Source organism: Lynx canadensis, chromosome A1, assembly GCF_007474595.2.
Source record: "Lynx canadensis isolate LIC74 chromosome A1, mLynCan4.pri.v2, whole genome shotgun sequence".
In the NCBI taxonomy this organism is placed as follows: domain Eukaryota; kingdom Metazoa; phylum Chordata; class Mammalia; order Carnivora; family Felidae; genus Lynx; species Lynx canadensis.
The window spans coordinates 89,880,487-89,906,843 of NC_044303.2; the positions used below are offsets into that span (position 1 = coordinate 89,880,487).

Genomic DNA, 26,357 nt, shown 5'->3' on the forward strand with positions numbered 1-26,357 from the left:
AGTTTCTGTTATGTGCATTTTATCCCAATTTTTTAAAAATAAAAAGGCTAGGGTCGCCTGGGTGGCTCAGTCGGCTGAGCGTCCGACTTCAGCTCAGGTCACGATCTCGCGGTCCGTGAGTTCGAGCCCCGCGTCGGGCTCTGGGCTGATGGCTCAGAGCCTGGAGCCTGCTTCCGATTCTGTGTCTCCCTCTCTCTCTGCCCCTCCCCCATTCATGCTCTGTCTCTCTCTGTCTCAAAAATAAATAAACGTTAAAAAAAATTTTTTTAAGTAAAAAGGCTAAAAAATAAGTCTTGGAAAACTATGGGACAATATCAAATGATCTGGTATTCTTGTAATTAGAGTCCCAGAAGAAGATAGAAGTAATAAAGACTTTTCAGACCTACAAAATCTGAGAGAATTCATCACTAGCAGACTCACACTGAAAGAAATGTTAAAAAAAAAAAAGAGGTCCTATGGGTAGAAAGAAAATGATACCTAATGTTGACAGATCAGAATGATAAATATACAACATTTTTTCTTATTATTTAAATGTCTTTGAAAGGTAAGTGACTAGACAAAAGGAATGATCAGGTGTTGTGGGGCTTATGATAGGAGCAAGTAAAATGAATGACAACAATTGCATCAAAGCTGAGAGAGGAGAATGGAGGTAAACTATTGCAAAAAAATAGCTGTTACTGTCCAGCAAAGTTGAAGAATATACTCTCTGACCTAGCAGTTTCACTCCTAGCCACATGTTTAGAGAACAGGCACATGTACACCAAGTAACATATACAAGCATGTTCCTAGCAGCAAAAATTGGAAACCGGTAACAATTCAAATTTCCATCAACAATGTGAAGCAGTATATTATCACTTGAAGGTAGACTAATATGAGTTAAAGATATATACCATAAACCCTAACGCAACCTCTAAAGTCAGAAAACAAAGAGTTATGGCTAATAAGCCAACAAAAGATAAAATGAAACCACAGAAGTACTCAGTCCAAAAAAGAGAAAGACAAAACAAGAAACAAAAGACAGATGCGATGAATAGGAAACCAAAGCATGTTATCAAGGTGGCAAATTTAAAACTGGCCACATCAACAATCACTTTGAATGTAAGAGGACTAACCACCCTGGGGGCACCTGGGTGGCTCAGTTAGTTGCGTCTCTGACTCTTGATTTCGGCTCAGGTCATGATCTCACGGGTTCGTGAGATGGAGCCTCTCATTGGGCTCTGTACTGACAATGCGGAAACATTGTCTGTCTCAGACAATGAGACAATGTCTCAGACAATGTCTCAACTTAGAGCCTGGAGCCTGCTTCAGATTCTGTGTCTCCCTCTCTCTCTCTCTCTCTGCCCCTCCCCTGCTGGCATTCTCTCTCTCTCTCTCTCTCTCTCTCTCTCTGTCTCTCTCTCTCTCTGCCTCTCTCTCTCTCTCAAAAATAAACATTAAAAATTTTTTTTCAATTTTTTTAAAAAAATTTGTAAATGATAAAAAAAATAGTAAATATCTTCATGCGAGAAAGAGATTTCTTTAAAAGGATACAAATAGCACAACCATAAGGAAAATAAATCATAAGGGTTCTGCATTAAATTTAAGATCCTTTGTCTCACATCCTTCCCACTCTCCCCCCAAAAAAGACACCATTAAGAGGGTGAAAAGATACTGAATGGGAGAGAGGATTCCAGCAGCACATTGTGGCCAAGTGTATTTTCCAAAGATGGCTCAACAGTATCTCCCTTCCCACATGCTCTTCGTCAGTGTGACCTTGTCTCTCCCTATCTAAAAGCTGGATAATATGTCTCCCCAGGAGGCTGTAACTACCACTTTGAGACCATGTAGCTTCCAGCTGGTTCTCTTGGGGTACTTATCTGGGGAAGCCAGCTCTACTATTCTGAGGTTGCCATGCTGGAATGGCCATGGATGCTGGTTGACAGCCCCAGGTGAGTTCCCAGGCAACAACCAGCATCACCTGCCAACTGTCCAACCCAATCAAGCCTTTGGATAGCTGATAGCAACTTCATGAGAGACCTCAGGTAAGAATTACCCAGCCAACTCCTTCTCAAATTTCTGCCTTTCAAAAGCCTAAGCAAAATAAAATGGTTGCTGTTTTATATCACTACACTTTGGAGTAATCTGTTGCACAGCAATAATATCCAAAACTGGCAAAGGGCTCATATCCAGAATATATAAAGAACTTCTACAAATCAGTAAGAAAAAGACAACAGACAGTGGTAAAGAGCAAACAACTTAAAATTTAAATGGTCAATTATAAAAATGTGTTCAGCTTCAACAGTAATAAGGGGAAAGCTAATGAAAATCATAATGAGATTGCCCCTATAAGCCAACCAGAATGGCTAAATTTAAGAAATCAAAACTGACAATACTGTGCCAGTGAAGATACAGAGTACAGGGAACTAATTACACTGCTGTGGAGTGCAAAATAGTACAAATAACAACAACAACAACAAAAATAGCTGTTACTGTCCAGCAAAGTTGAAGATACACACTCTCTAACCTAGCAGTTTCACTCCTAGCCACATGTTTCGAGAACAGGCACATGTACACCAAGAAACATACACAAGTATGTTCCTAGCAGCAAAAGTTGGGAACTGGTAACAACTCAAACTCAACTCAACAGTAAAGGGACAGATTAATTGTGGTTATCACCACAGCTATGAAAATGAGTGAAGCCGAGGTCATCATCGTGGTACATGTATCACACAAAAGATGCTGAACAAAAGAATATATGGGATGAATCAATTTAAATAAAGTTTTAAAACAGCCAAAACATGTTTTTGGGTAATAACAAGATAAACAGAAGCAGGGAAATGATAAGGCCAGGACTGGTGGGTCACGGAGGATGGATGGGAGGGGTTTGTGATGGGAAAGGGTGGGGACTTCTGGAATGCTCCTGCCATTCTATATGCTCTGATCCGGGTGGTGTAGGCAGATTTTAAATTAACACTTATAATACACTGATATATACTTTTTATGTGTGCTATATCTTACAACAAGTTTTTATTTTCAAACTAAAAATATTGGAATAAAATCAATGTATAGTTGAGAAAAAGTCTAACTTCATTTATTTGGTTGCGGGGTTCCTCCAACATAATTTTTTAAATCATCTGAATTATCACAAATTTCTAACATTTAATTCTTACTCTCAGTTGAGAGTTGGTTATGGTTGTTATCAACAATCTGGCCTTGGTTTTTGGCCAGGATGAATGGACTTTTGCGTGGGGGCGGGGGGACTGAAGTGTGAATAAAAGCGGGGGAGGGAGGCTGCGATAGTCATCATCATGGGATTTATTTTTAAATAGGAAAATTCTAGAGACAGAACTGAAAAGAGAAAGGAAGTCTGTGAGAGGGTTGCCAAGTCAGAGAGTAAAGCGTCACCTGATACAAGGACTTATGAATGAGCTCAGAGTAAAACTATTTGGGGAAGATCTAAAGAGGAGGCGGTGCCTGAAGGGCGGAGGTTTGTTAACACTGGATGTCTCGCCCAAGGGTGCAGCCTCCATCCACACAAAGCTTACCGAATGTTCTCGAAGATTTGACATACTGTATTCATTGCTTTGTATTTTTATTGTATTTTTATTACTTTAAACACTGTATTTACTAATTAAAGGAAATTACAGAAAAATTTTACACCCCGTTACATTTTGTCTAACCTTGACCGCTGCGGGGTTCATTCCCTTTGCAGCGCGCAGTGAAGGACCGGTGCATTACTTGCATTCTCTGTCCGCCCGCAGGGGTCCCGGGGGGCTGTAGGGCGGCCACGGACTCCGAAGGAGGACACTAACCAGCCTCCAAGCCGCTGAGCCACACGGGTACCTCGGATCTGGCGGGCAAGCTCCACCCGGCCAGGGGGCGGGACTGATAGGTGCGAGGGGCGGTCCGACGGGCCTGGCCCCACCCCCTGGGGGGTCCGCCGGGACCCCGCCCCGCCCGCGGCCTGGCCCCAGCCCCGCCCGCGCCCTGGCCGCGCGCTCACACACCGAGCCCGAAGCGGCGGCCGCGCAGGTCGGACCCGCGCCGCAGCGGCCGGAGATGCAGCGGGAAGCCGCGCTGTGCCTGCGCCTGTGGCTCTGCCTCGGACTGCTCGACGGCGAGCGCGGTGAGCCCGCCGCCCGCCCGAGTGCGCGGCTGGCCGCGAGGGAGGGATACTTCCCCAGGGCGACGAGGGATGGGGTGGGGGGGCACTGGACCCCCGGGAGCCTGGGGCAGCAGGGGAGACGGGGCTGGGAGCCCGGGGATACGGACGCCGATGGAGCACGGCAGTTAGGGCCTGGGCCCTCCGGGATCAGGAAAGGGCGGGCGGAGACTGCAGCCGGGTCAGGGACCGGGCACCGTCTGCACCGCAGCGGAGGGACTGTGCTCGGGATCCTCGACCACCTTCCACTGTCTGTGGCTCAGCTCCCTTGGAGTCCGGCCCCATCGCACGGCATTCGCCGATAGGATCCTGCGCTTGCTTACTAGCTCCCCGGCGGAGTCCCGGCGCTGCACGGCTCTGCCCTCAGACCCTCGCGCAACGGGGACAGTACCCCGGTGACCGAGGCGGCAATCCCCGCGGGGCCGCAGACCTGGGTGCGCACTTCCCGACTCTTCCTAGCTGCGCTCAAGGTCGGTCCCCCAGAGGGCGCTCCGGGCAGGTGTCCACCTTCCCCAGGCCAGAGGTTGCCGGGGCAGCGGTTCGGGGACCGCCAGAGACAGAAGCCGTCAGGCGGATTGGGCGCAGGTGCACGTGGGAACTTGAGGGAAGTCTTGAGTTGGCAATTCAGGAGCGATCAGCGTGGCAAGAGGCAGGATTCCAGCGCTCCCTGTATTTAATGGGTCAGGAGCCTTGAAGGCCAAATTCAAGAGCCTGGACTATATATAAGGCAGCAGCAGCCACGGAAGGATCTTAAGCGCAAGACAGACAGGGTCCGGTCTGTGAAAGGAATATAACCAGAAGTTTCCCCTGTGGGGTTGGAGAAAAGGGAGTGTGGAAGATGAGGGAGGGAACAGAGGGGTATGTTTGGATCGAGATGTCAGGGATAACCCCTCAGGGGTTTGGTGATGATGTGCTAGAAGTCCACGCATGATCTAGTGACCCAGGGAATCAGAGGGTGGAAGGAGGGTCATGGGTCCCCAGTGGTTGGGAGCAAAGTGCTGGAAAGGCTGGAGAAGGGGATGGGGGGCTTACTATTTTTGAACACTGCCCATATTGAGTACTGGCTTCACATGTTTTAACTGTTTTAACTCACAAGGAAGTGTTAGACCCATTTTATAGATGGGGGGCACAGAATAAAGACATATGTAACTTCTTCAAGGTTCCCAGAGGTCAGCAGTAAGGGAAATGTCAACCCAGATCTATAGGATAACAAAGCCCTCTTCTCTATGCCTTGGCAAGGTGAAGGGCAGAGGACAGGGGAGATGAAGTAGGTGTGGATGAATCTAGAGGCAGGTTGGAGGAGAACATCTGAGTTGGGGCAGGTTAGGAAGGTTAGTCCTTCCTTGCTCTCCTGCATCCAGCTGAGGTCAGGCTCCCACAGATATTTGGTGAGCTTGTTGAGTGACTGAATGAACATGGAGAGAAGTGAAGGTGGTCAGGCTGATAATGGGAGACCCCACCTTGAGGAGATACCCAGCAGGCAGCTGCATGTAGTGTCTGAGGCTCAAGAGAGAGGCTGGGCTGGGGAGCTGGAGTGAGAGCAGAGCAAAGGTTCCAGGATGGGATTCCCCCACCCCAGGGAGGAAGCTAGAACAGGAAGAGGCTTCCCGGGAGACAGGGAACATACCACAAGGTGTAAGAACTGGGAGAGCCTGCTGTAGTGTACCCAGGGGGTGGAAGAGTGAAGACAGATGAGGCCAGTCCTACAGGGAGTGCGGGTGGCTCTTACCAAAGTCAGGCAGTGAAGAGGAGAGAGGATGTTAGCTGAAGGGGCCCGCAGAGCAAGATAGCCCAGGCTGGATCAGGGAATGGCTGGTAGGAAATGAGCCCTGCATTTGCCCTGAGGAGCTCCCAGCCTGGTAGGTGATGCTGGAGCAGACGCATAAACACTTAAATGTAACCAAGTGTCAGGGCACCCAGGGTGGGTGGCCAAATACTGGTAGGTGAGAATCTTGGGAACCCTGAAGCTGACCCCTCAAAGGTGTGCAGTTAGTCCTAGAACCAGATTTTTGTCCCAGCTCTGCCCCTAACTGGCTTTGTGGCCTGGGACTCTATCTTCCTCTCCCTGCACCTCAGTTTCCCCATGCATAGCAGTGCAATGGGCAAGCACTTGAGGGCTGTGCTTGGGCCCGACTTTATGGCTTGGGGTCCCAGTCCGGTTCCAAAAAGCTTTGCCTTGGCAGTGTCCCTGTGGAGAGGGCAAGTGGCAGAAGATGGGCCCAAGAGGGAGGAGAGTCCCTCTAGAGAAAGGCTGTTTGTGCCATTGGACAGTAGGAAATCAGCTCAGGGACAGGTAGGGGAAGCAAGTGACTGCTCAGGACTGCCTTGGCCTAAGGACAGTGGCCCCTGCCAGCCAATCAGCTCTCTGCTGTCCCTGTTACTCAGCCCTGAGCCAGACCCAAGTCTGGACAAAGGTGTGGGGGTGGGATGGGGGATGCAAGTCAGCGCAGGCAGGATGTGGGGGCTGGGCCACCTTACTCAGTCCTGTGGACCACTGGCCCCGGCTCAGTCACTGTGGCTGAAGGGCTCTCTTCCTCCACAGAGCATAGTGCCCACACTACCAGGCACCGCACTGAGAATGAGGCATAACAAGAGGATGATCTGGCCAGCTCCCCACCCTGCCCCAGGCAGTGGGACCCTGATCCAGGGAAGGAGACTGCAGTTCTGTGCACGTCGCAAGCTAGGGTGCCTGCTCAGGGTAGCTCAGGGAGGATTTGGACCAGCCCCATCCTGCAGGGGTTTCCTGAGTGCCAGACTGGCAGGGACACAGGTGTGGTATCTGTATCATAGGGATGCAGGTGCTCAGTGACCCCCATGAGGTCCAGCTGGGAGCTGTGGGCTGCTCAGGAAGGTGGCATCATTTCCAGCTCAGGGCTTCTTGAAAGGGTCTGCAGACTCCAGGGAAGGGAATTCCAAGTAGGGCAAAGAACCCCTGAAAGGTTCAGAGGCAGGAAAGTGCAGATGGCGTATGGGGACTCGGGTAGTCAGATGACACTAGTCTTGGGTGGGGTGGGGGAGGTGAGGCTGTTGGAGGTGGCAGGAGCCGGCAGCACACCTGGAAAGGGGACGTTCTGGACAGAGAGCCACCTAGTCAGGTTCCTTGAAAGCATTGCCAGAGGGGCAAAACAAGATGGGAGCCCATGGCAAGGACAATACACCAGAGGAGGAGACAGCAGGAGATGGTGGGGTGAGAGGGATGTATGCTAGGCTTTGGCTTAAGCCACAGAGTGGGTCGTGAAGACTGTTGACCAGATGGGAGGAGGGGCGCATGTAGGGAAAGAGGAAGTGCTGCCCTGGGAGGCAGGTCCTCCAGGTGGAGGTGCCCAGCAGGACTTCCTGGGAGACCCCAGTTGATGCAACCGGGCCAGATAAGGAAGGAGGAAATTTGGGAGCGCTTGAGTGTAAAAGGGCAGAGAGGAGTCAGGGAACCCAGGGAAATTAAGTGGGAAGTTCTTCTCTGCATCTAGCTTATACTCCTACTGCTGTCATTTGGGTGTTTTCCTCCATATGGCAGATTTCAACCCCCCTAGGTCCTGGCCTGGCCCCCATGGCTCTCTGAGATGCCTCTCAGAGAGGGAGGTGGGCAGAGGGAGGGGTCCGGAGAGTCCCTCACACTCCCTGCACTGACTTCAGAGCCAGAGGCAGCCGACGTGTCCAGCTGGAGCCAGGGATTCCTGAGTTTCGATCCTTTTCAGACACTGGCTTCCTCTGGGATCTCAGTTTTCCGGTCACGCCAAAGGGAGAAGTCTGGGAGCAGGAAGGTGCGGGCATTCAGTGCTGGCAGGGGCTGGGCCTGGGTGGGGCAGCAGCAGGCACGCCCCGGCCGGGACCCCGAGCCTCAGGCCACCTCCACCCTCCCACCAGGCCAGGCCAGGGTGGGGGTGGCCCCACGAGCAGGCGCAGGTCTGGGTGGCGAGTGGGGGAGCCCCGCCACGTGTCCAGCGAGGTCAGCAGGGGTTCATGGGAAAGGACTTGTCGGCCACAGGAGAGGACATCCTGCCTGCGTTTCCCTCTTCCTGTGGCAGGAGCCCACGGCCCCGATTTAGAAGTGCTGGGGGGCCACCTCTGAGCCAGCTGGGCTGACCGATAACACCGCCCGTCCTGCCGCCAGGGAGCAGAGCCCTGACCCCAGGCAGGCCAGGCAACTGCCTGGCACAGCTGCCCTGCACCAGGAGCCCAGCATCTGCCAGCGTGCCCCTCCCCCCATATCACCCTCAGGGGGACTCAGGCAGCCCGCCCTCCCTGAAATCACCTCCATGCTGCCCCCGTGGGACCTCTAGAAAACAGATCTGATCTGACCTTTCAGTGGCACTGCCGATGATAAGCACCAACTTCTTGACCCTTCCCACTGGGGTCCCAAGGGCATCCCTAACCCTATGTCTGCCTAGCCCACACCCACAACACACCCCAGCTCTCAGCACATGACCTTTCTCCTACTCTAGATACACCTTGTCTTTCACCCAGCCTTTGGGAGGTAGCCAGGAGCTCTAGGCTGGTGGAGGGAGGATGGTGTTGTTCCAAGTGGGTGGGTGGGAGGGGGCTTCATTCCCACTCGCTGTGTGCCTCAGAGGCACGAATGCAGGCTTTCAGGCAGTTCCAGGGGGAGCTCTTATCGTCACCCAACCTAAAGCCCCATTCTCAAAGCCACCCTAAATTCTACCAAATGGAGATTCCTCTGTATTAAGCAGCACACAGGCACGCACACACACACATGCACATTTGGAGTGTCCAGCAGCGGGGCCTCACCTCAGTATAAAATGGTAAATCAAATTGCTTTACCCTAGGGTGTGTGAAAGTTTTAGCTTTGTGTCATAGGCTTATTGTGCCCATTTTGGAGATGAGGAAATTAAGGCCAGAGGGGTGAAATGGCTCACAAGGTGCTAGAGTGTCAAGTGCTAGAGTATCTGGTCTCAGATGGCATAGGGCCAAGGGGTTAGAAGGGGCAGGTGGTTGTCCACGTTCCCCAAGGAAGGATCTAGAGGGGCGACCATGGGGGAAACTAAATTTCTGACCACCTCTGGACATTTTTACCTTGATTGTCCCAGAGACCTTTCAAAAGCCACATGCCCCACAGACACGTTGCCTTTCCCCCAAGTCTGCCCCTGGCCAACATGCCTACCTCAAGACAGGACATCTCCATGTCCATCCCTCACCTCCACAGCTGCCCACACACTGTGTGCTGCCCCTTTGCCCCCTAGATCCTCGGGGGAGTGGGCAGCAATCCCAGGCCAAGTCTCATACTGGGGATGCCACCATTAAAGGCGAGCATTAGCTCCCTCATCCTTGCACAAAGCAACTGTCAAATGTAATGAGCTGACCACTTCATGGAGCCGCAGAAACATGCAATGGGGTCCCTGGTCAGGGGGGAGGGGCCTCAACATGTACCTCTAGGGAGTGGGCACTAGATAAGGCCATGCAAAGAGCTCAGCTTCTGCCGCCAAGCAGCGGAATGGTTTTAGGCAGGAAAGCAACTTGTGTTCTAGAAAAATAATCTAACCACTGGGTAAGATCTGGACCAGTGGGAAGACACTGGTGTGGTGGGCCACACCAGACAGTAGAGGACTGGAGGGCTAGGCAGCAGGGGACTGGAGGAGGGCAGTCCCAAGATGTGGCTATCCAGGCAGAAGGCATCCACTGCTAGATGTCTGCGTGCTGTAAGTGCAAAGCCCTCTGCCAGGGGGGGCAGGGAGAGAAGAGGGACAGGCCCAGAGCTCCCAGCCACCCTGCCTTTGGTGCTGCCTCTGAGAATGGACAGACTTCATGACTAATGGGCTGTGGGGGGTGGGCAGAGTCAGGAATGCCTGACAGGTGACCGTCCCTAGGATGGCAAACCTAGTGGAATGGAGAGCAATACTTCCAGGGCTGAAGGAAGGAAGATGGTCAGATCAGCTGAAGGCCTTTACATTTCGTAAACTGCAAAAATGCAAATAATGCGATCCTGTATAGAGTAAGTGGTAACTTCCCATAATCCTGTCCCCCAGAGATCATCTCTGAGCAACAAGTTAACTTCTGTGCCTTAGTTTTCTCACCCGCGAAATGCCAAGAATAGTACCCACCTCAGTGGGGCGTTAGAGGGGTGTGGTGTGCATAGGCCTGGGCAGGCACACAGAAAAGTGTTAAATCCATGTTGGCTACTATTATCCTAAATAGTATGTATGGGGTAAGCAGAATTTAGGGGTCAAGGCACGTGAATATTCTTTTATTACGATGAGTGCTTGTGTGCCCACATCCTTGCCAACACTGGGAATTCTCTATCCTTTAGACACTTGCTCATCCACAGCTGTGTGCCCTGTGGCTCCAACTATCCTGCCCAGTGGTGAGTGTGGTTTAGTAGGAGGACTGGGGGGTGCCCTGCCAGAGACATCTTGGAAGCAAGCCCCACCCCCAACCAGGGCTGGAGCTCAAGAGAGCTGCCAGGGAGAGTGGGGGAGCTCAAAGGTGGGCTCAGAGCCCTGCCATCACCAGAAGGCAGCACCCCAGGGAGCAAGGCCAAAAGTCTGAGGCTGACCTGGGACCTGGGACCCTTTTCTGTGGCCTCATTGACCCACATCAGTTCTGTCTATGTGACAATCCAAGGTCAGCCATACTCAGGCCTTGCACATTCCCTCTGCCATGTGTGTTCTCCTGGAACAAACTCCTACTCAGTCTACAAAGCCCATTTCAGCTCACCCCCTCCTGCCAGCATGGCTTACTCTGACACCCCCCACCACCACCACAACTGTGACATACAAAGCACTCAGCAGACAGTGACAGCCAAGGGCTCAGTGTGCATGAGCCAGCAACAGTTTGTTCTTGCTATGGTTCTTATGTGGTATTGTTATTTGTGGTTCCCTGTAATCCTGGGAACAATTCTCATTTCTCAAGTAGGAAAACTGGGGCTTGGAAAGAGCAAGGGACTTACCCAAGGCCATACAGCCAGAGAGTGGCATTGTGGAGCACACAGCCAGGCTCAAGGGGCTCCAAGCACGTTCTGGGAACAGCCCCTCTCATCCCAGCCATCTCAGCCCTGTATGGTCAGGGAACTGTGGCCTCTTGACCCTACCCTTGACCTCTGGAGGCACAGAGGTTACCGGCCAGGTGTGGGGGGACTCTAGGACTGAACACCCCTGTGCCTTCTGGCCAAGAGTGAAAAAGAGAGACCTGGAGCAGGTCTCCCCAGATCTACTCAGCTCTAGGACAGATGCATAGAGACCCCAAACCCAGCTTCAACTGGCCGGCTGTCTCCCATGTTTCTCCCTCAGCTTGCCTCCAGTTTGCAGCCATAGCTGCCTTTGTCCATCTGGACATAGCTGCTAAGGAGTGTGTGGATCAGACTGGCATTACTGCCATATAGTCTCCATCACCCACAGGGTGACCATGACAGTGTCTGCAGGAAGAAATTATCAAATGCAATAACCACTACCACTATATTCTGGCAGTGTGGGGGGGCACCCCTGAGCTCACAGACAATCCTGACGTCATCCCCAGGTTGGCCATACTGGACTTGAGGACAGAGCCATGACCCCCAGGAGCTGCCTGATGATACAAATCCTCCCCATGTAGAGGATCAGGGCCAGGGCGAGGACAATGTGCTCAGCCTAGTGTCTTGGAGCAGGAGCAGTGATTCTCCAGCCACAGAGAGCAGGGAAGGAGAAAGTGTACAACCTGAGGCAAGCAGGGAGGTGGGCAAGGACCTAGTAGATGCTGGCTGTGGCAGGAGCATTGGTAGGTGAAGCCAGCCAGGAGGGCAGGGCCTGTTAGGATGGACATCACCCTGGAGGCCAGGCCAAGGGCATGCACAGCTCCAGAGGGCCTTGAGGGTCCAGTGGAGGTTTCCTCAGGTCACGACACCCCTCTGGGCTTAGGGACAGATTGGAGGCCAAAAAGGAGGCTGCTGGGGAGCAGGGAGGAGGAGAGGCCAGCACTCAGGTTAGTGGTGGGAGAGAAGGGGACCGAGAGATGTGAGGGCTAGGACTGGGCAGGGATGGGCCTGGACTTTTCCAGACCTGGGTTCCTCCACAGCTGTTAGCCTGCTGCTGCTATGGGGCTGGGAGACTCAGTTTCCTCATTGCCGACTAGATTCATGATTCTTCCCTTCCTCCCAGGCTGTGTGAGGATCAAATGAGGTAGTGACTACAAGGTCATGGCCAGTGCCTAATGCACAGGATTTCCCACACCCCCGCCCCCTGTGACTCGCCCCTCACCCAGGATCCCAGTGTGCTGCTCCCACAGCCGGCTGCCTGTGGCTGACTCCAGGGTCCCCACTGCCCAAGGCTGCTGACAGCACACAGAAGAGGAGGTGTGCACTCTGGCCTCCCTGACCTCGGCCCAGCGCCTGCCCTGACTGCTCTGTTGCAAGCTGGGGAGCCAGGGACGCCAGCCAGGGGAAGGAAGAAGCCAGTTCCTGGGCCAGGAACAGGAAGGCAGGGGGAGTGCAGCAGAGGCCAGGATGACAGCGCTTCCTGCTGCGGGAAGGGAAGGACAGTGGGGACAGACAACAACCAGGCAGGAAGGATGCATCTTCTTTGGGGTTGCAGGTGGGGGTTGGGCAGCATGGAGCCTCTGGGCAAGGCAGTCATTGGACCAAATCTGCCTTAGCTACTGAGCATTCTGGGGTACACATGGTCACCAGGGAGCTTGGTCTTTAAAATTGGAAACATTTTCCAGAGGAATGACAGGGTCTGACATAGTTCCAACCTAAAGGAAAACCTGAGGTTTGTTTAGCCAGCCAGTAAGCCATCCACCTATCCTTCTATCCACCCATCCATCCATGCAACCACCCATCCTTGCTTCCTTCCTTCCATCCACCCATCCATTCATCCATCCTTGCTTCCTTCTGTCCATCCACCCATTCTTTCATCTATCCATCCTTCTATCCATCTGTCCATCTATCCTTCTATTTAGCCATCCCTCCTTCCACCCTTTCATCCATCACCCATCACCCATCCATCCATCCATCCACCCATCCTTCCATCTATCCATCCTTCTATCCACTATCTGTCCATTTATCTTCCTAACTAGCCATCCTCCCTTCCATCCTTTCATCCATCTTTCCATCCACCCATCCTTCCATTCATCCATCCTTCCATCCATCCATCCATCCATCCATCCATCTGTCCGTCCTTCTATCCATTTGTCTGTACATCTGTCCTTCCACATAGCCATACTTCCTTTCATCCATCCATTTACCCATCCTTCTTTCCATCTATTTGTACTTCTATTTATCCATCCATCCTTCTATTCATCTGTCTGTCCATCTGACAGTCCAGCTAGCCATCTTTTCTTTCATTCATCCATCCACCCATATTTCCATCCATTCACTCATTCATCCATCAGTCTATCCGGTCACCCATTTATTCATTCAACAAGTATTTATGGAGTCTTGATTCTGTGCCAAATGCTGTGCTAGACATGGGGTGGGGTAGAAAAGGAAACTGTACTGGTTCTTACCCCATTGAAATTTACTGTCTAGTAGAGGAAATGGAAAAACGTAACTTAAACAAATAAGTAAATAAGATCATTACAAATTGTGACAAGAAGGATTAAGGAAGCAACCAGAAAGTTAAGATGAATATTAAAGGAGGATTTAGGTTTTAGAAGGGGTTAGAAGGTCATGGCTAAGCTAAGACTTTAAGGTGAGAAGAAGCCAGCCTGTGCAGGGCATGTGAGAGGATGCAAATCAGGAGGAGTGTGTTCAAAGCCCCGGGACAGGAAGGAGCATGCACATTATGGAAGAGCCTGAAGGGCATGATGGCTGGAGAACATGAACACAAGGTGAGGGTGGCCCAAGAGGGAATGGAAAGGGATCAGGGGTCTAGCCATGGAGTTTGGATTTTCCTGAAAATGCAGGGGAAATCACTGAAGGAATTTAACCATGAGCATGATATGGCCCCTTTCTGTTCCCTATGTATCACTTACAACTATGTGGGGGACTGAAGGAGGGCAAGAATAGGCCCAGAAGCCCACTTTGGGGAAAAGTGCTGTTGGGCAGGCCCCAATGAGACAGCAGGGGCTGGCTCTGAGATGCTTTGGTGGTCGGTGATTGGCCAGGGTGAGGAGAAGCGTGTCCACAGCTGCTCCCATATGGAGAGGTGGGAACTATCAAGGAGAAACCTTGGGCAGAGGTGAAGAGGGTGTGAGTCTGGAGTTCAGTATCAGAAATGTCAGACTTGGGGTGTCTGTAAGGTGGCTAAGTGCAGCAGCAGCTGGATACTTCAGGCTGGAGTTGAGAGAAGGACAGGAGGTAGAGACTCTGGAAGTATCCAGACACTTAGGGAAGAGACCTACAGAGAAGAGAGTGAGAGGGAGTACATGTGGTGCTGGGCAGAGGGGAAGGAGGAAGATAAGAGTACAGTGAGCTCACAGCAGGTGGCAGAAGAGGAAGCAGCCCTGCTCTCTGCCTGGAGCACCCACTGGTCCTATAACATGGAGGTCATGGGATGCCTTGACCAATGGCTCCATGAAGCAGGGGGTTGGAGGAGAAGGAGATCTGCACCCCAGAGAAAGGATGGATGAACTTGAGAGGAGAAGGCAGCAAGCAGAGCTTTTGCGGTGAAGGGGAATAGGAAAGGGGAAAGGGGACAGGCACAGGAAGCGAATAGAGGATCAAGGAATGGGTGGTGGCGGGTGGGGCAAGACTTGTTTATAGGATGGGAGATGGAGGTCTTGGCCTTGGGAGTGCGAGTGTCAGGGGGGTTCCAGGGCCCAGGTAGGGGGTGTAGAGTTCGGATGGCGAAAGATGATCTCCATATGATGGTTTTACTTCATTAATGCTGAGAGTGAGGGAGGAAAGAACGCCTTGAACTTCAGTCTGAGGGCTCATTTAGGATCCATCTACAGGAAAAGAAGGGGGTGGGACAATAGCACAGGGCTCTGGCTTTGCACTGCGTGCTGAGCCACTGAGGGCCATGGTGGTGCTGCAAGGATGGGGTGGAAGGTGAGAGGCAAGGAAAGGATCAGGATGATGGGCTGAAGGCTGCACTATGCCAGTAGACAAGGGCAAGGCCAGGGAGGGGCCTTGGGGGGGGCCTTGGGGGGCCTTGCCTATGGGGAAGGGTCCCTGGACTGGGAGTTTTCATGAGGCTGAAGGACTTAGCAGAGGTGGCATAAGGGCACCTAGCAAGAGGAGATGGGGAGAGCAGGGCAAGGCAGGCACTTGGAAATGGTGTAGTTCTCATGAGGACCAGATCCAGGGTGTGCCCAGGAAGTGAGTGGCTGAGAGGAGGAGGAAGGACAGTAGGGATGAAGACCACAAAGGCCAGGATGCTGGTGAGTCATCCACGTGGATTCTGAAGTCATGGGGAATGGTGTGAGTTGTGGTTGCAGGAGCTGGAAAGCTAGGAGCAGAGAATGAAGGGAAGTCACCACGACAGCAGCTGATGACAGCTTTAGTGGGGAGTAGGTGGTACCATAAGAGAACAGAGGTGACCACAAGGAGCCCTTCATTGCCAGGTATGTGCAGTGGAGAGCAGTACTGCCCCAATGAGAGGGGTGGCTTCAGAAAGTCAGATTTCAGTTAAGGCTGAGGATGGTGAGGTCTACAGCAAAGTCTGCTGAGCATGCAGAGCCTGGTGGAAGTGAGTGAAGACAGGGGCACTGGAGACAAAGGAGAGGCTTGCACAGATGATAAAAGGGTTGGCAAGGAAAATGGATGGTCTGTCTGTTCAGTACAGTGATATGGATGCTTCCTTTGGTGGTACGGTGCCCTCTATGGAGGAAGATCCTACATGCCTCATTCCCCATCCATCAATCCACTCCAACATCCACCTTTCCACCCACAATCTACCCACCCAACGACTCATCTACCCCCCAATCCACTCATCTACTCCCATCTACCTATCCACCCATATCCACCCATCCACCCTCCATTCACCAACCCTCTCATCCATTCATCCTCCCACATTCCACCCATCCATTCCACATCCACCCATCAACCCCCACCCATTCATCCACCCATCCACTCCTATCCACCCATCCACCCATCCACCCACAATCCACCCACCCATCTACCCATCTACCCCTCATCCATGCCCCATTCACCAATCCACCCTCCATCCATCAATCCACCCACCACTCATTCATCATTCCATCCATCCACTATCCATCTACCCACCATCAATCCATCCAACTATTCAGCCACCCATCCACCCTCCCATCTATCCACCCACACCCATCCATTTATTCACCTGATCATTCATCATCCATCTTACCATTCTTGAATCAATCCCCTCAATCTTCGGTGTACATCTCCTCTGAACTGAGCTTAGGAAGATCAATAAAATACAGCCTCTCTTCACATGTGACCAGAAAACCACAAATCAGTCTGATAAACGTTCTAACAGCAGGAGCCCAGGAGGAAGAAGCTGCCTGAGTAATGATGATTGCCCTACCATAGGGAAGGGACATGTGAACTAGGCCCTGAAGAGGGGGCTCTGCAGAAGGGAAGGAAGTACAAATGTCCAGGGTGAAAAGACAGGTGAAAGCAAAGACTTCAGGATATGAAAAGCCCGGCCGTTTGCGACAATGGTGAGCACTCTGTGCCTCTCAGAGATGTGTCAGGAGATGAAGCTGGAGAAAAGGGCACTGGGCAGAAAGTCCTGGCATGCCCCTACTTTATCTTAGAAGCAAAAGCTTGCTGCCAAAGAAGCTGGGCTGACATCTGCCACAGCTCCTAGCCAGGGGTGCCAGGGGTGTGCCCTGGATGTGTACCCCAGAAAATGGGACCCTGGGGGTCCCAAGGCAATGCTGCAGGCCTCACCACAGGGCATGCGCAAGCCTGGGGCAGGTGAGTGCTGGCTGCCATACTTCTCCTCTGGTGCCCACACACCAGCCTCAGGCCTCACCCCTAACTGATCCACTGGGAGGGCCCATCCTTTCTTCCCTCACAGGTCCAAACCCAAGCCCACTGACCTCCCTCTACTGTAGCTCAGAGGCCAGCCATCTGCTTGGTGTGGCTTTATTCACTTTCCACTACCTGGAAAATCCCATTTCTCCTTCAACACCCACCTCTCCTGGGATTTCTTCCTAGCCCCTAACCACCTGAGGGGAGGCTCCCTTCTGCAGGACACCCTCTTCACGCACCAGCCCTGGAGGTGTGCAATGGGGGCTGGTGTGCGGGGAGTGCTAACACTTGCCCTGGGGAGGGTGGAACTGGTGGCAGAGCCCACTGGTCTGAGTGTCAGGAGGGCATACACCTTCAGGCTAAGGAGGGACTTTGCAGTGGTCACAGTGGCCAGACGGGGAGTTGCTTTCTGAGAGCAATGGTGCAGTCCAACTGGAGGTCCTCAGTTTCCCTGTCAGTACAATGAGACTAGATGCTCAGTAAGGGCCTTCTGCCTCTGCCCCACTGTGGTGTGGTGCCTAGAAGGTTTTGGCCAACAGGAGGCACGGAAGGGAAGGGGAGAGCCAGGCTCTGGCTAGTGGCCTTCTTGTCCACATGAGGCTTAAATGAGATCTGAGTGTACAGAGTGTGCTGTCCTACACCCTAGGGTGGGTCAGGGGTCAAGGGTTCAGGGTGGTGTAGAGCCAACTATAGTGGGGGTCCTCTAGGATCTGCATCCCACAATAAGCTGCCAGGGCGGGACACCTGGTATCAGGGAGGTGGGCAGGGAAGGACAGAGGAGCTGGACCTGTGGGTCAGTAGTGAGCTGTGCCCCTCAGAAGGACAGGGACATGGGACACGGTGGGTTGGGGGGGGGACAGGACACAGCCCTGGGCCTCCAGCCACGCAGTCCTCTCTTCCTGTTGTCTCACGATGGTCCTGGCAGGATGCATCTGCCAGAGTTCCAGGTCCAGACCTCCCCCAAGGCCTGTTCCCACCCCTACCGGGATCTCACACACACACTCACACACGCCCATGGGCATGCACACATGGACATGTCAGACACACACATACACATCCACACACAAAGCCACACACACCACTTACACACCAGCCTCACAAACACGCAGATCCACGCCCCAGATACACACACACACACACACACACAGACCCACACCTATGGGCATGTGCACACATAGGCACATGCTGTCCTGCTGAAAGGAGAATGGGGGCAAGAAGCTGCATGAGCAGCAGGGCAGCAAGAGGGTTTTCAAAGCAGAGTTATTTGTGTGTTTGGGGTCAAGCCCTGTGGGAAGGATGGAGGAACGAGGCAAGGGGTGTCGGGGGATGCTGGGGCAGCCAGAGGGGGCTGCGAGGGTGGACAGAAGCAGATGGAGCCAAGGACATAGGAGGTGAACTCCATGGGACCTGGGAGAGGGTGAGGTCATGGGCAGAGTTTGCAGCAGGGGCAGTGGAGGCCCTTGGTTCTGGGCATTTGGGAAGGGTCTACACTGTGCATGTAAGGACCCCCTTACAAGCAGTGGCTGTGTGTCTGGGGTTTAGGAGGGAAAGCCCTTCATATAGTCATTTGGGGGTCACCATGCCAAGGTGACACACTCCAGGCCTCCCCCAATTTAGAGTAAGGCCTGTGGTCTCTCCCATCAACTTCATGTCGGCAGCCCAGCTTATGTGAGCTTATGGGGCCAGAGACTGGGATTCAGTCAGGTCACAGCTCACTGGGGGCTGGGCCCAGTCTGTTGCCAGGGACAAGGGCAAGGGGCAGCCTGAGGTAGAGATCCCTGGTTGTCTTGGGGCCTGGAAGGTGCTGCCCGGGGCCAAGAGCTGAGGCAGCCCTGCCGTAGAGAGGGGTATGCTCTTGTGGGCAGGGAAGGCCCATCAGTCCCAGACTGACATCACCATGTGAACTCATGATCCAGCGCCATACTAACCCTGTCTCCCACCCCAGGTCTGGCAAGTGGCTACTCCATGACCCCCCCAACCCTAAACATCACGGAGGAGACATACATCATTGACTCCAGTGACAGCCTATCCATCTCCTGCAGGTACTCATACCTCAGCCAAGGGATCAGGGGCCCGGGTCCCTCCTACAGAAGGCCAAGGCAGGAGATGGTAGAGAAGAACCTGGAAGGCAGTCCCTCCCAAGGGCAAAGGGACCTCAAGGCTTTGTGGGGCTCCCTGGTTGCCTGGGTGTGGGTTCCTGGAGGCATAGACCATCCCCTGCCCTGCAGACACGCTACACCTGCTCCCACCACAGATCGATTACCCTGCACCCACCCTTGGGTCACTCCTCACTGACCCCGGGCCACTCCATGCCCCAAGTTACCCTGCATGGACCCCAGGTTCCCTACACCCACCCCCAGCCACCCTCCATTGGCTCCAGGCCCACCCACACAGACCTCAGACCTCCTATCCTCCCTGCAGCCCTAGGAATGACTTGCAGGCTTCTTTGCAAGCCAGCCTGCAATATGTGGGCCCAGGAGCCATGCAAAGGCCCCCAAGGGCCTCGAGGAGCACCCTGCCCCGGGCTGGGTCCATGGGCTGTTCCAACGTCGGGGTGAGACAAGCTATAGGCAAGGCTTGACTTCTGGGAAGGCTCCGCAGGGATTGTGCCCTAGAGTTGCAGCAGGAACCCCCTTGTCCTTTCATGTCCTCTGTCAGGGGGCAGCACCCCCTCGAGTGGGCCTGGCCGGGGGCTCACGAGACACCAGCCACGGGGGAGAAGGACGGTGAGGACACAGGGGTTGTTCGAGACTGCGAGGGCACGGACACCAGGCCCTACTGCAAGGTGCTGCTGCTGCCCGAGGCCCACGCCAACAACACGGGCAGCTACCGTTGCTACTACAAGTACATCAAAGCCCGCATAGAGGGTACCACCGCGGCCAGCACCTACGTGTTCGTGAGAGGTGAGGGCACCCAGAGCAGCTGGCCCCGCGGCTGCCCAGGAGGCACGGGCAGGGTGCTGGATCCTGGAGAGGCATCCAGCAGCTGCACCCCCAGCCCCAACCTGCGCACCCTTTGGGTGCCACCCAGGGCCCCTTGCCTGGGTAGAAAACCCCTAAGCCCTGCCTTCCCCGCCCACAACCTGCCCCCTCTCCTCAGACTTGGAGCACCCGTTCATCAACAAGCCAGACACGCTTCTAGTCAACAGGAAGGATTCCATGTGGGTGCCCTGCCTGGTGTCCATCCCTGGCCTCAACGTCACGCTGCGATCGGTACAGCCCCCATCCCCAACCCCACCCCAGGATCTGGCCCTCCTGTCTCTGTCACTGGAAAAAGAGTTCCCTGGTCTGGCCAGGAGGAAGTGAGCTGACAGCCACCATGTCTCTGCAGCAAAACTCAGCACTGCGGCCTGATGGGCAGGAGGTGGTGTGGGACGACCGCCGGGGTATGCGGGTGCCCACACCACTGCTGCGCGACGCCCTGTACCTGCAGTGTGAGACCACCTGGGGTGGCCAGGCCTTCCTGTCCAACCCGTTCCTCGTGCACATCACAGGTAGGGGCTGCCCTGCGCTGCAGGCCCTCCTCCTGCCCCACCTGGGAACCCCTGCCCATGTCCTGGGGGGACCGCAGGAAGAGGATGGGGGATCCCCCAATTCCTGCTAATGGGGCTATAGGTGCCACAGCTGGTCTCATCGGGCACCCTGTGCCCTACACCCTGTATGTGCCATCCTGTGAAGGGTGTGGGGGTCACTGTGCATGTCTCCACCAGGCAACGAGCTCTATGACATCCAGCTGTTCCCCAAGAAGTCGCTGGAGCTGCTGGTTGGGGAGAAGCTGGTCCTGAACTGCACTGTGTGGGCCGAGTTCAACTCGGGTGTCACCTTTGACTGGGACTATCCAGGGAAGCAGGTGAAGCCAGCAGCCCGGCCAGGGCCATACTGGAACCATCCCCCGGAGTCCCCATTCACTGCCCACACTGTCCCCAGGAGTGTCCATCACTGCCCACCCCCACCCTGGCCTGGTGCACACTGGCCTCTGAATAGAGGGTCCTGCCCCAAGAGTCCCTGTCTGATAGCAAAGTTTTCCTACCCCAAGGAAAACTCTGGGTCTGGGTCCAAGGCTTCCAGAGTCCCTGCTAGGCTGGGGTATGTGCCTTTGGTGCTCAGTTCTGCCAGAACCCACCTGCTCTGACCCTGGGCTTCCCCTGGGCGTGGGCAGGCAGAGCGGGGTAAGTGGGTGCCAGAGCGGCGCTCCCAGCAGACTCACACAGAGCTCTCCAGCATCCTGACCATCCACAACGTCAGCCAGCATGACCTGGGCCCGTATGTGTGTGAGGCCAACAACGGCATCCAGCGATTCCGAGAGAGCACTGAGGTCATTGTGCATGGTATGGTGTGGGACTGAGTCGGGTGTCAGTCATCAAGCCTGAGGAACAAGGGTCCATGTGCAGTGTGGGCGGAGGTCAGAGGTCAGGGTGCACCTGAGCAGTGTAGAGTCCAGCCAGAGGGAAGGGAGGGTAATGAGTGGACCTCAGAGGGCAGGGCGAGCCCCAGTCTGCAGGCATCTGTCCTCTGGGGGGTGCCAGACCACGGCTGGGAGTCCCTGGGCAGGGCTGGGTCAGTGACTCCAGGCCCCGGCTTTACACTGATGCCTCCCATCTGGCAGAAAAGCCCTTCATCAGCGTCGAGTGGCTCAAGGGTCCTGTCCTGGAGGCCACCGCAGGAGATGAGTTGGTGAAGCTGCCTGTGAAGCTAGCAGCGTACCCCCCGCCGGAGTTCCAATGGTACCAGCCCTGGCCCCTGCCTCTTGCTACCCACCAGGTCCAACAAGGCGGGAAGGGCAGCATCCTCCCCATCAAGGGTCTGTGCCCTGAGACCCCTATGGGGATTCTCCTCTGAAGACACTCTAAGGAACATGCACCTAAGACAATATTTAAGCCAGAGGGAAAGTTATCTCTGGTTGCTTCTAAGCTACGAAAGCTTGCAAACACCAGCCTCCTGTTATCAGTGGGTGTGGTGGGCACAATGTAGGGCTTTATCCAACTGATTCCTGCAACTGCTCAGTGTCCCTGAGGGCCCTGCCAGCTGAAGGATGTCACAGAGCTTGGGCCTGCCCTACAGCAGTGGCTTTGGGTTTCTTAGGCCTCCCTCTGAACAGGTTACCACCGCCAGGACCCTCCTATCCATGAGTTCAGAGATGCCACACAGTTTCCACAGACTGTTGTAGGGCCAGGCTCTGGGCTGGGCCTGAGCTGTGTGGCAGAAAGCAAGAGTTTCCAGGAGGCCCACAGACTCCAGAGCCCCAGCTCTGGTCTGTGACCTGAGAAGGCCTCCCCTTCAGGATGTATTAAGGGTCAGAGAGGGGGAGGGTCCCTCAGTGGTGGCTCCGCCCTTGCTATGTGCTCCCAGAGAGCTCCCTAGGAGCTCAGGTTGTCACAGCATCCCCACACACACACACATACCCTTGGGTCATCTGAGCAATCAGTGCAGTCCAACCCTGGGATGTCACACTCTAGCCTGACCCCCATTGTACACATGGAAACAGAGGTGGGGGAAGGGGAAGGGCATTCCTACCTGAGCACTAAGCCTCCTGGGAGAACTCTGCTTCATCCTTTCCCAGCTGGCCAGAGAAACCCTGCCCTTCCCAGACCAGGGCACCTCCCTCCAGGCGGGATCACCTTTTCTGAAAGCCTGGAGCTGGGCAAGCAGGGGCCCCAGACATTCTCAGCTGGGATGTCACTGTGCTGGCTGTCCCAGGCTGGAAGCAGGCTTCTCCTGGGAGGGCCTCAGGATGCTGTGGGCCTGGGCCTTGTATAACCCTACCTCTAAGGCCATAGGCTTTGTGGTCCATTAGCAGTACCTGGTAGAGGACCAGCATTTTGGGGACAGGGTCTTAAAAGGCACTGATGCAGTCTGGAGCCTCCCTTACATATCAGCCTCCTGGAGATACCTGGGGCTCTGTCCCCTGCTCTCCAAGGCCAGCAAGACTGACCCATCCAGGGTCTGGCCCAGACCTGGGGCTCAGGCAGCTGGCTGCCTCTCATCATTCCCACTACATCTAGTTTTTCTCCTCTCACCTGGCCAACACCTGCCTCTAAGAAGTGCTCAGCTGGGCCCATTGTCCATTGAGACACCTGCCCCCAGGCACAGTAGCCACCACAGCCCCACAAGGGTCTACTCTTCTAGGCTGTCATGTGATGGCTATGAGTAAGTGAATGGATAGAGATCTAGTGGACAGACAGGCTGGCCCTCAGCTCCTGAAGCACCCTTTGTGTCCAGCACAGTGCTGACACCACAGGCTGTAACTCAGTTCAACCTCATGACCCCTGCAAAAAAAGTGCATTTTGTTTCCCCGGTTTTCAGATGATGACATTGGGGGCTTGGGGCCATGAAGGGGGTTGTCGAAGATCACAGACGCAGCAGGAGGCAGACTCAGAATTTTGCACCAGAGCCTGGCAGGCCACATGGCCTCAGGTCTGCCCTGCCCTGTGCTGCTGTGTGACCCTGGATGACTCATGCTCCTCCCCTACGTCCCCCCTCACTGTTGGTCTCTGACCAAGGGTGTGCCTCTCCCGCACCACTCTGGCTGAATACCAGGGGAAGGCACCTGCGTGAGGGAGGACCATTTCCAGGTAGAGTCTGGGTTGCAGAGGCAGCTGCCAGCAGCACTCCCAGGTCAGGCCTGGGGAGGAACCACATCTATTTGCATATACACTGAACACCGATGTGTATTTCTCTAAGTGTAGGGACATAGCAGTAAAGGGGACAGTGTGAGGAGAAGCAGGCAGGGAGAAGCAGGGCAGAGGGCAGGAGCTGGTTCATAAGACAGTAGGCAAAGTTTTGTCTAATAAGTATTTGAATGTAGGAGAGAGGGAGCCATACAGGTGTCTAGGGGACCGAGCATCCAAGCAAGGAGAAGGACAGCAAATACAAAGGCCCCAGGTGGGAGTGTGGGGGCAGCAAGAAGACCCAGCATCTGAAAAGCTCCAGGAAGGGCAGAGCTGGGGTCAGAGAGTGAGGCAGAGCCCCCATGTGGTAAGGGTCTGGTCTGTGCTACTGGAGGACTGCACTTCCGGTCCTTCCCAGTACATACCATTGAAGTCTGTGAGAGACAGTGCGGCCTGGAGACCATCCCCATAGCCTCCAGGTCACCTGCTCTCCATGCAGAGTCAGCAGCTGCCCCAGCCTGAAGCCCTGCCGCCCTTCCCAGCAGCCTCCTGGTCTGGTCCAGAAGGGGTCTCTCACTCCAGCCTGACCCGTCAGGACTCTGGCACCAGCCTCTTCCTGCCTCCCCTGACAGTCTACTGCAGTTATCCTGTAGGGGCCTGGCTGTGGCAGGGAAGGGATGCTAGGACAGGGCAGGTGTTGGTCCACGTGAGCCCCTGAACTCCCTTCTTGGGCCAGGTACAAGGACAGAAAGTCAGTGTCCGGGCGCCATAGTCCGCATGCCCTGGTGCTCAAGGAGGTGACGGAGGCCAGTGCAGGCATCTACACCCTCGCCCTGTGGAACTCTGCGGCCGGCCTGCGGCGCAACATCAGCCTGGAGCTGGTGGTGAACGGTACAGGGGCGGGACGGGAGAAGGGACGGTGCAGGGTGGGCTTCCTAGAACAAGACAGGGGACTCTGCTGTCCCTGGGTGGACTCTACAGGAAGGGGCACATCTTGAGTAGAGAATGGTGGGCACGGCAGGGGCCTGCTGACCAGCTGTCTGCTTGTGTCCCCAGTGCCCCCCCACATCCACGAGAAGGAGGCCTCCTCCCCCAGCACCTACTCCCGCCACAGCCGCCAGGCCCTCACCTGCACTGCCTATGGGGTGCCCCCTCCTCTCAGCGTCCAGTGGCACTGGAGGCCATGGACCCCCTGCAAGACCTTCACCCAGCGCAGCCTGTGAGTGTGGCTCCAGCCTGTCCTTCCCTGCTTCCCAGCCCCATCCTCAACCTGGGCTGTGTCCCCCACTCACGGCCCGCACTCCTCCCCAGAGTCCTGCTCTAAACTCGAACCCTACCGCCATTCCCTGACCTTACCTCACCTGAGCAAGGCTCAGAGCCTCCCTAGTATCCATCAGGCTGGGCTGCACATGGGATGGTGCAGCTGCCACCCACCGCCTTGAAATGAAAGCCCCCAAGACACATAACTGCATCATCCAGGAGGACAAAGGGAACTGGGCACCAAGTGGGCAGACGTGAGCTAGTTTTATGAGACTTGTATTGAGCACTGGGGCACACCAATCATGCCCAGTTAACTTTTTCTGAGCAGTGTTCATGATGACCCCTTATAGAGGAAGAAACTGAGGATCAGAGAAGGGCCCTGACTTTCCCAAGGTCATGGCTGTAAGCAGCAGAGCCTGCCCGCCCGACTGAGGAGCCATGCGCCCCTACACGGGAGCTGGGTACCAGGAGGACAGACAGACCAAGGAGTTTGCTGAGAGCAGGGACAAATTGGACAAGCAAGGGATGGGAGAAGAGGGTGCCAAGGTAGCCAGCGGTCTGGAAGGCACTAGGGAGCAGTGAAGGTCACGGAGTGGGGGGGCTCACAGGTCACATTTGCCATTGAGCAAGAGATCCTTGTGGGCAGGGTGGAAGGGCACAGGCTGGGGAAGGATGGAGGCTGGGAACCCAAGGAAGTGACAGAGAAACTGCACCAGGAAAGGGGCTATAGTGACAGGACCATCAATGGTGGAGGCTCAGTAGGGGTGGCCTGCTGCATCCAAGGCTCATAAGAGATTCTTCTAGACCACGAGGCCCTTCCAAATTTGCTTCCCTCTGATGCTTCTACCTTTTTGCTCTAGGCCAACTGACAGAACCCTAGGGTCCCACTCTGCTCTGCTGGGGGTAGACAAGAGCCTCCCTTGGGACCCCAGACCCATATCCCAACAAGGGACTAAAGGTGCTGGGGTCACACCCAGCCCAGGAAGGGGCCACAGCTCTGGAAGGAGAAGGGGGCTTCTTAGAACAAAAGTGTTGACTCTGCTGCCCCTGGGAGATCTAGGAATGGGATGCAGGAAGGGACACATCTTGAGTAGGGGGTGGTGGGCACAGCAGGATAGAGGGGGCCATGAGGCTACAGGTATGTGCTGCTCTGCAGGCAGCAGGCCTCGGCCTTTGGGGAAGGCTGTGTCTGGCAGCCTTCACAGGATAGGTTGTTACGGGACCATAAGCATAAAGAGTGGAAGATAGTGTTCCAGAAACAAAGCCCCAATCCCCACACGTGTGAGCAGATGACCCTGAGTATGACAAAGTCTCAACCCCCACCCTCTGTGGGGCCTTCCCTGCCCATATCCTGACCTGACCTGGCCCCCTCTTGCTCCCAGCAGCCGGCGGCAGCAGAGAGACCACATGCCACAGTGCCGTGACTGGAGAGAGGTGACCACACAGGATGCGGTGAACCCCATTGAAAGTCTGGACACCTGGACCGAATTTGTAGAGGGGAAGAATAAGGTATGCGTCAGCCATGCCAC

At 54.7% G+C, this 26,357-nt stretch overlaps 1 protein-coding gene across 1 annotated transcript in view; it reads left to right on the top strand.

Moving 5' to 3' along the window:
• The first annotated feature begins 2,668 nt into the window (after positions 1 to 2,668).
• The window catches only part of FLT4 (fms related receptor tyrosine kinase 4), a 44,615-nt gene continuing 20,926 nt past the window's right edge, over positions 2,669 to 26,357 (top strand). The window contains exons 1-12 of the mRNA XM_032593751.1: positions 2,669 to 2,695; positions 3,760 to 4,105; positions 18,907 to 19,003; positions 19,620 to 19,864; positions 20,061 to 20,173; positions 20,292 to 20,454; positions 20,671 to 20,810; positions 21,120 to 21,288; positions 21,567 to 21,684; positions 24,305 to 24,459; positions 24,625 to 24,787; positions 26,214 to 26,337. Coding sequence (XP_032449642.1) covers positions 2,669 to 2,695; positions 3,760 to 4,105; positions 18,907 to 19,003; positions 19,620 to 19,864; positions 20,061 to 20,173; positions 20,292 to 20,454; positions 20,671 to 20,810; positions 21,120 to 21,288; positions 21,567 to 21,684; positions 24,305 to 24,459; positions 24,625 to 24,787; positions 26,214 to 26,337 — 1,860 coding nt within the window. The remainder of the gene's footprint in view (positions 2,696 to 3,759; positions 4,106 to 18,906; positions 19,004 to 19,619; positions 19,865 to 20,060; positions 20,174 to 20,291; positions 20,455 to 20,670; positions 20,811 to 21,119; positions 21,289 to 21,566; positions 21,685 to 24,304; positions 24,460 to 24,624; positions 24,788 to 26,213; positions 26,338 to 26,357) is intronic.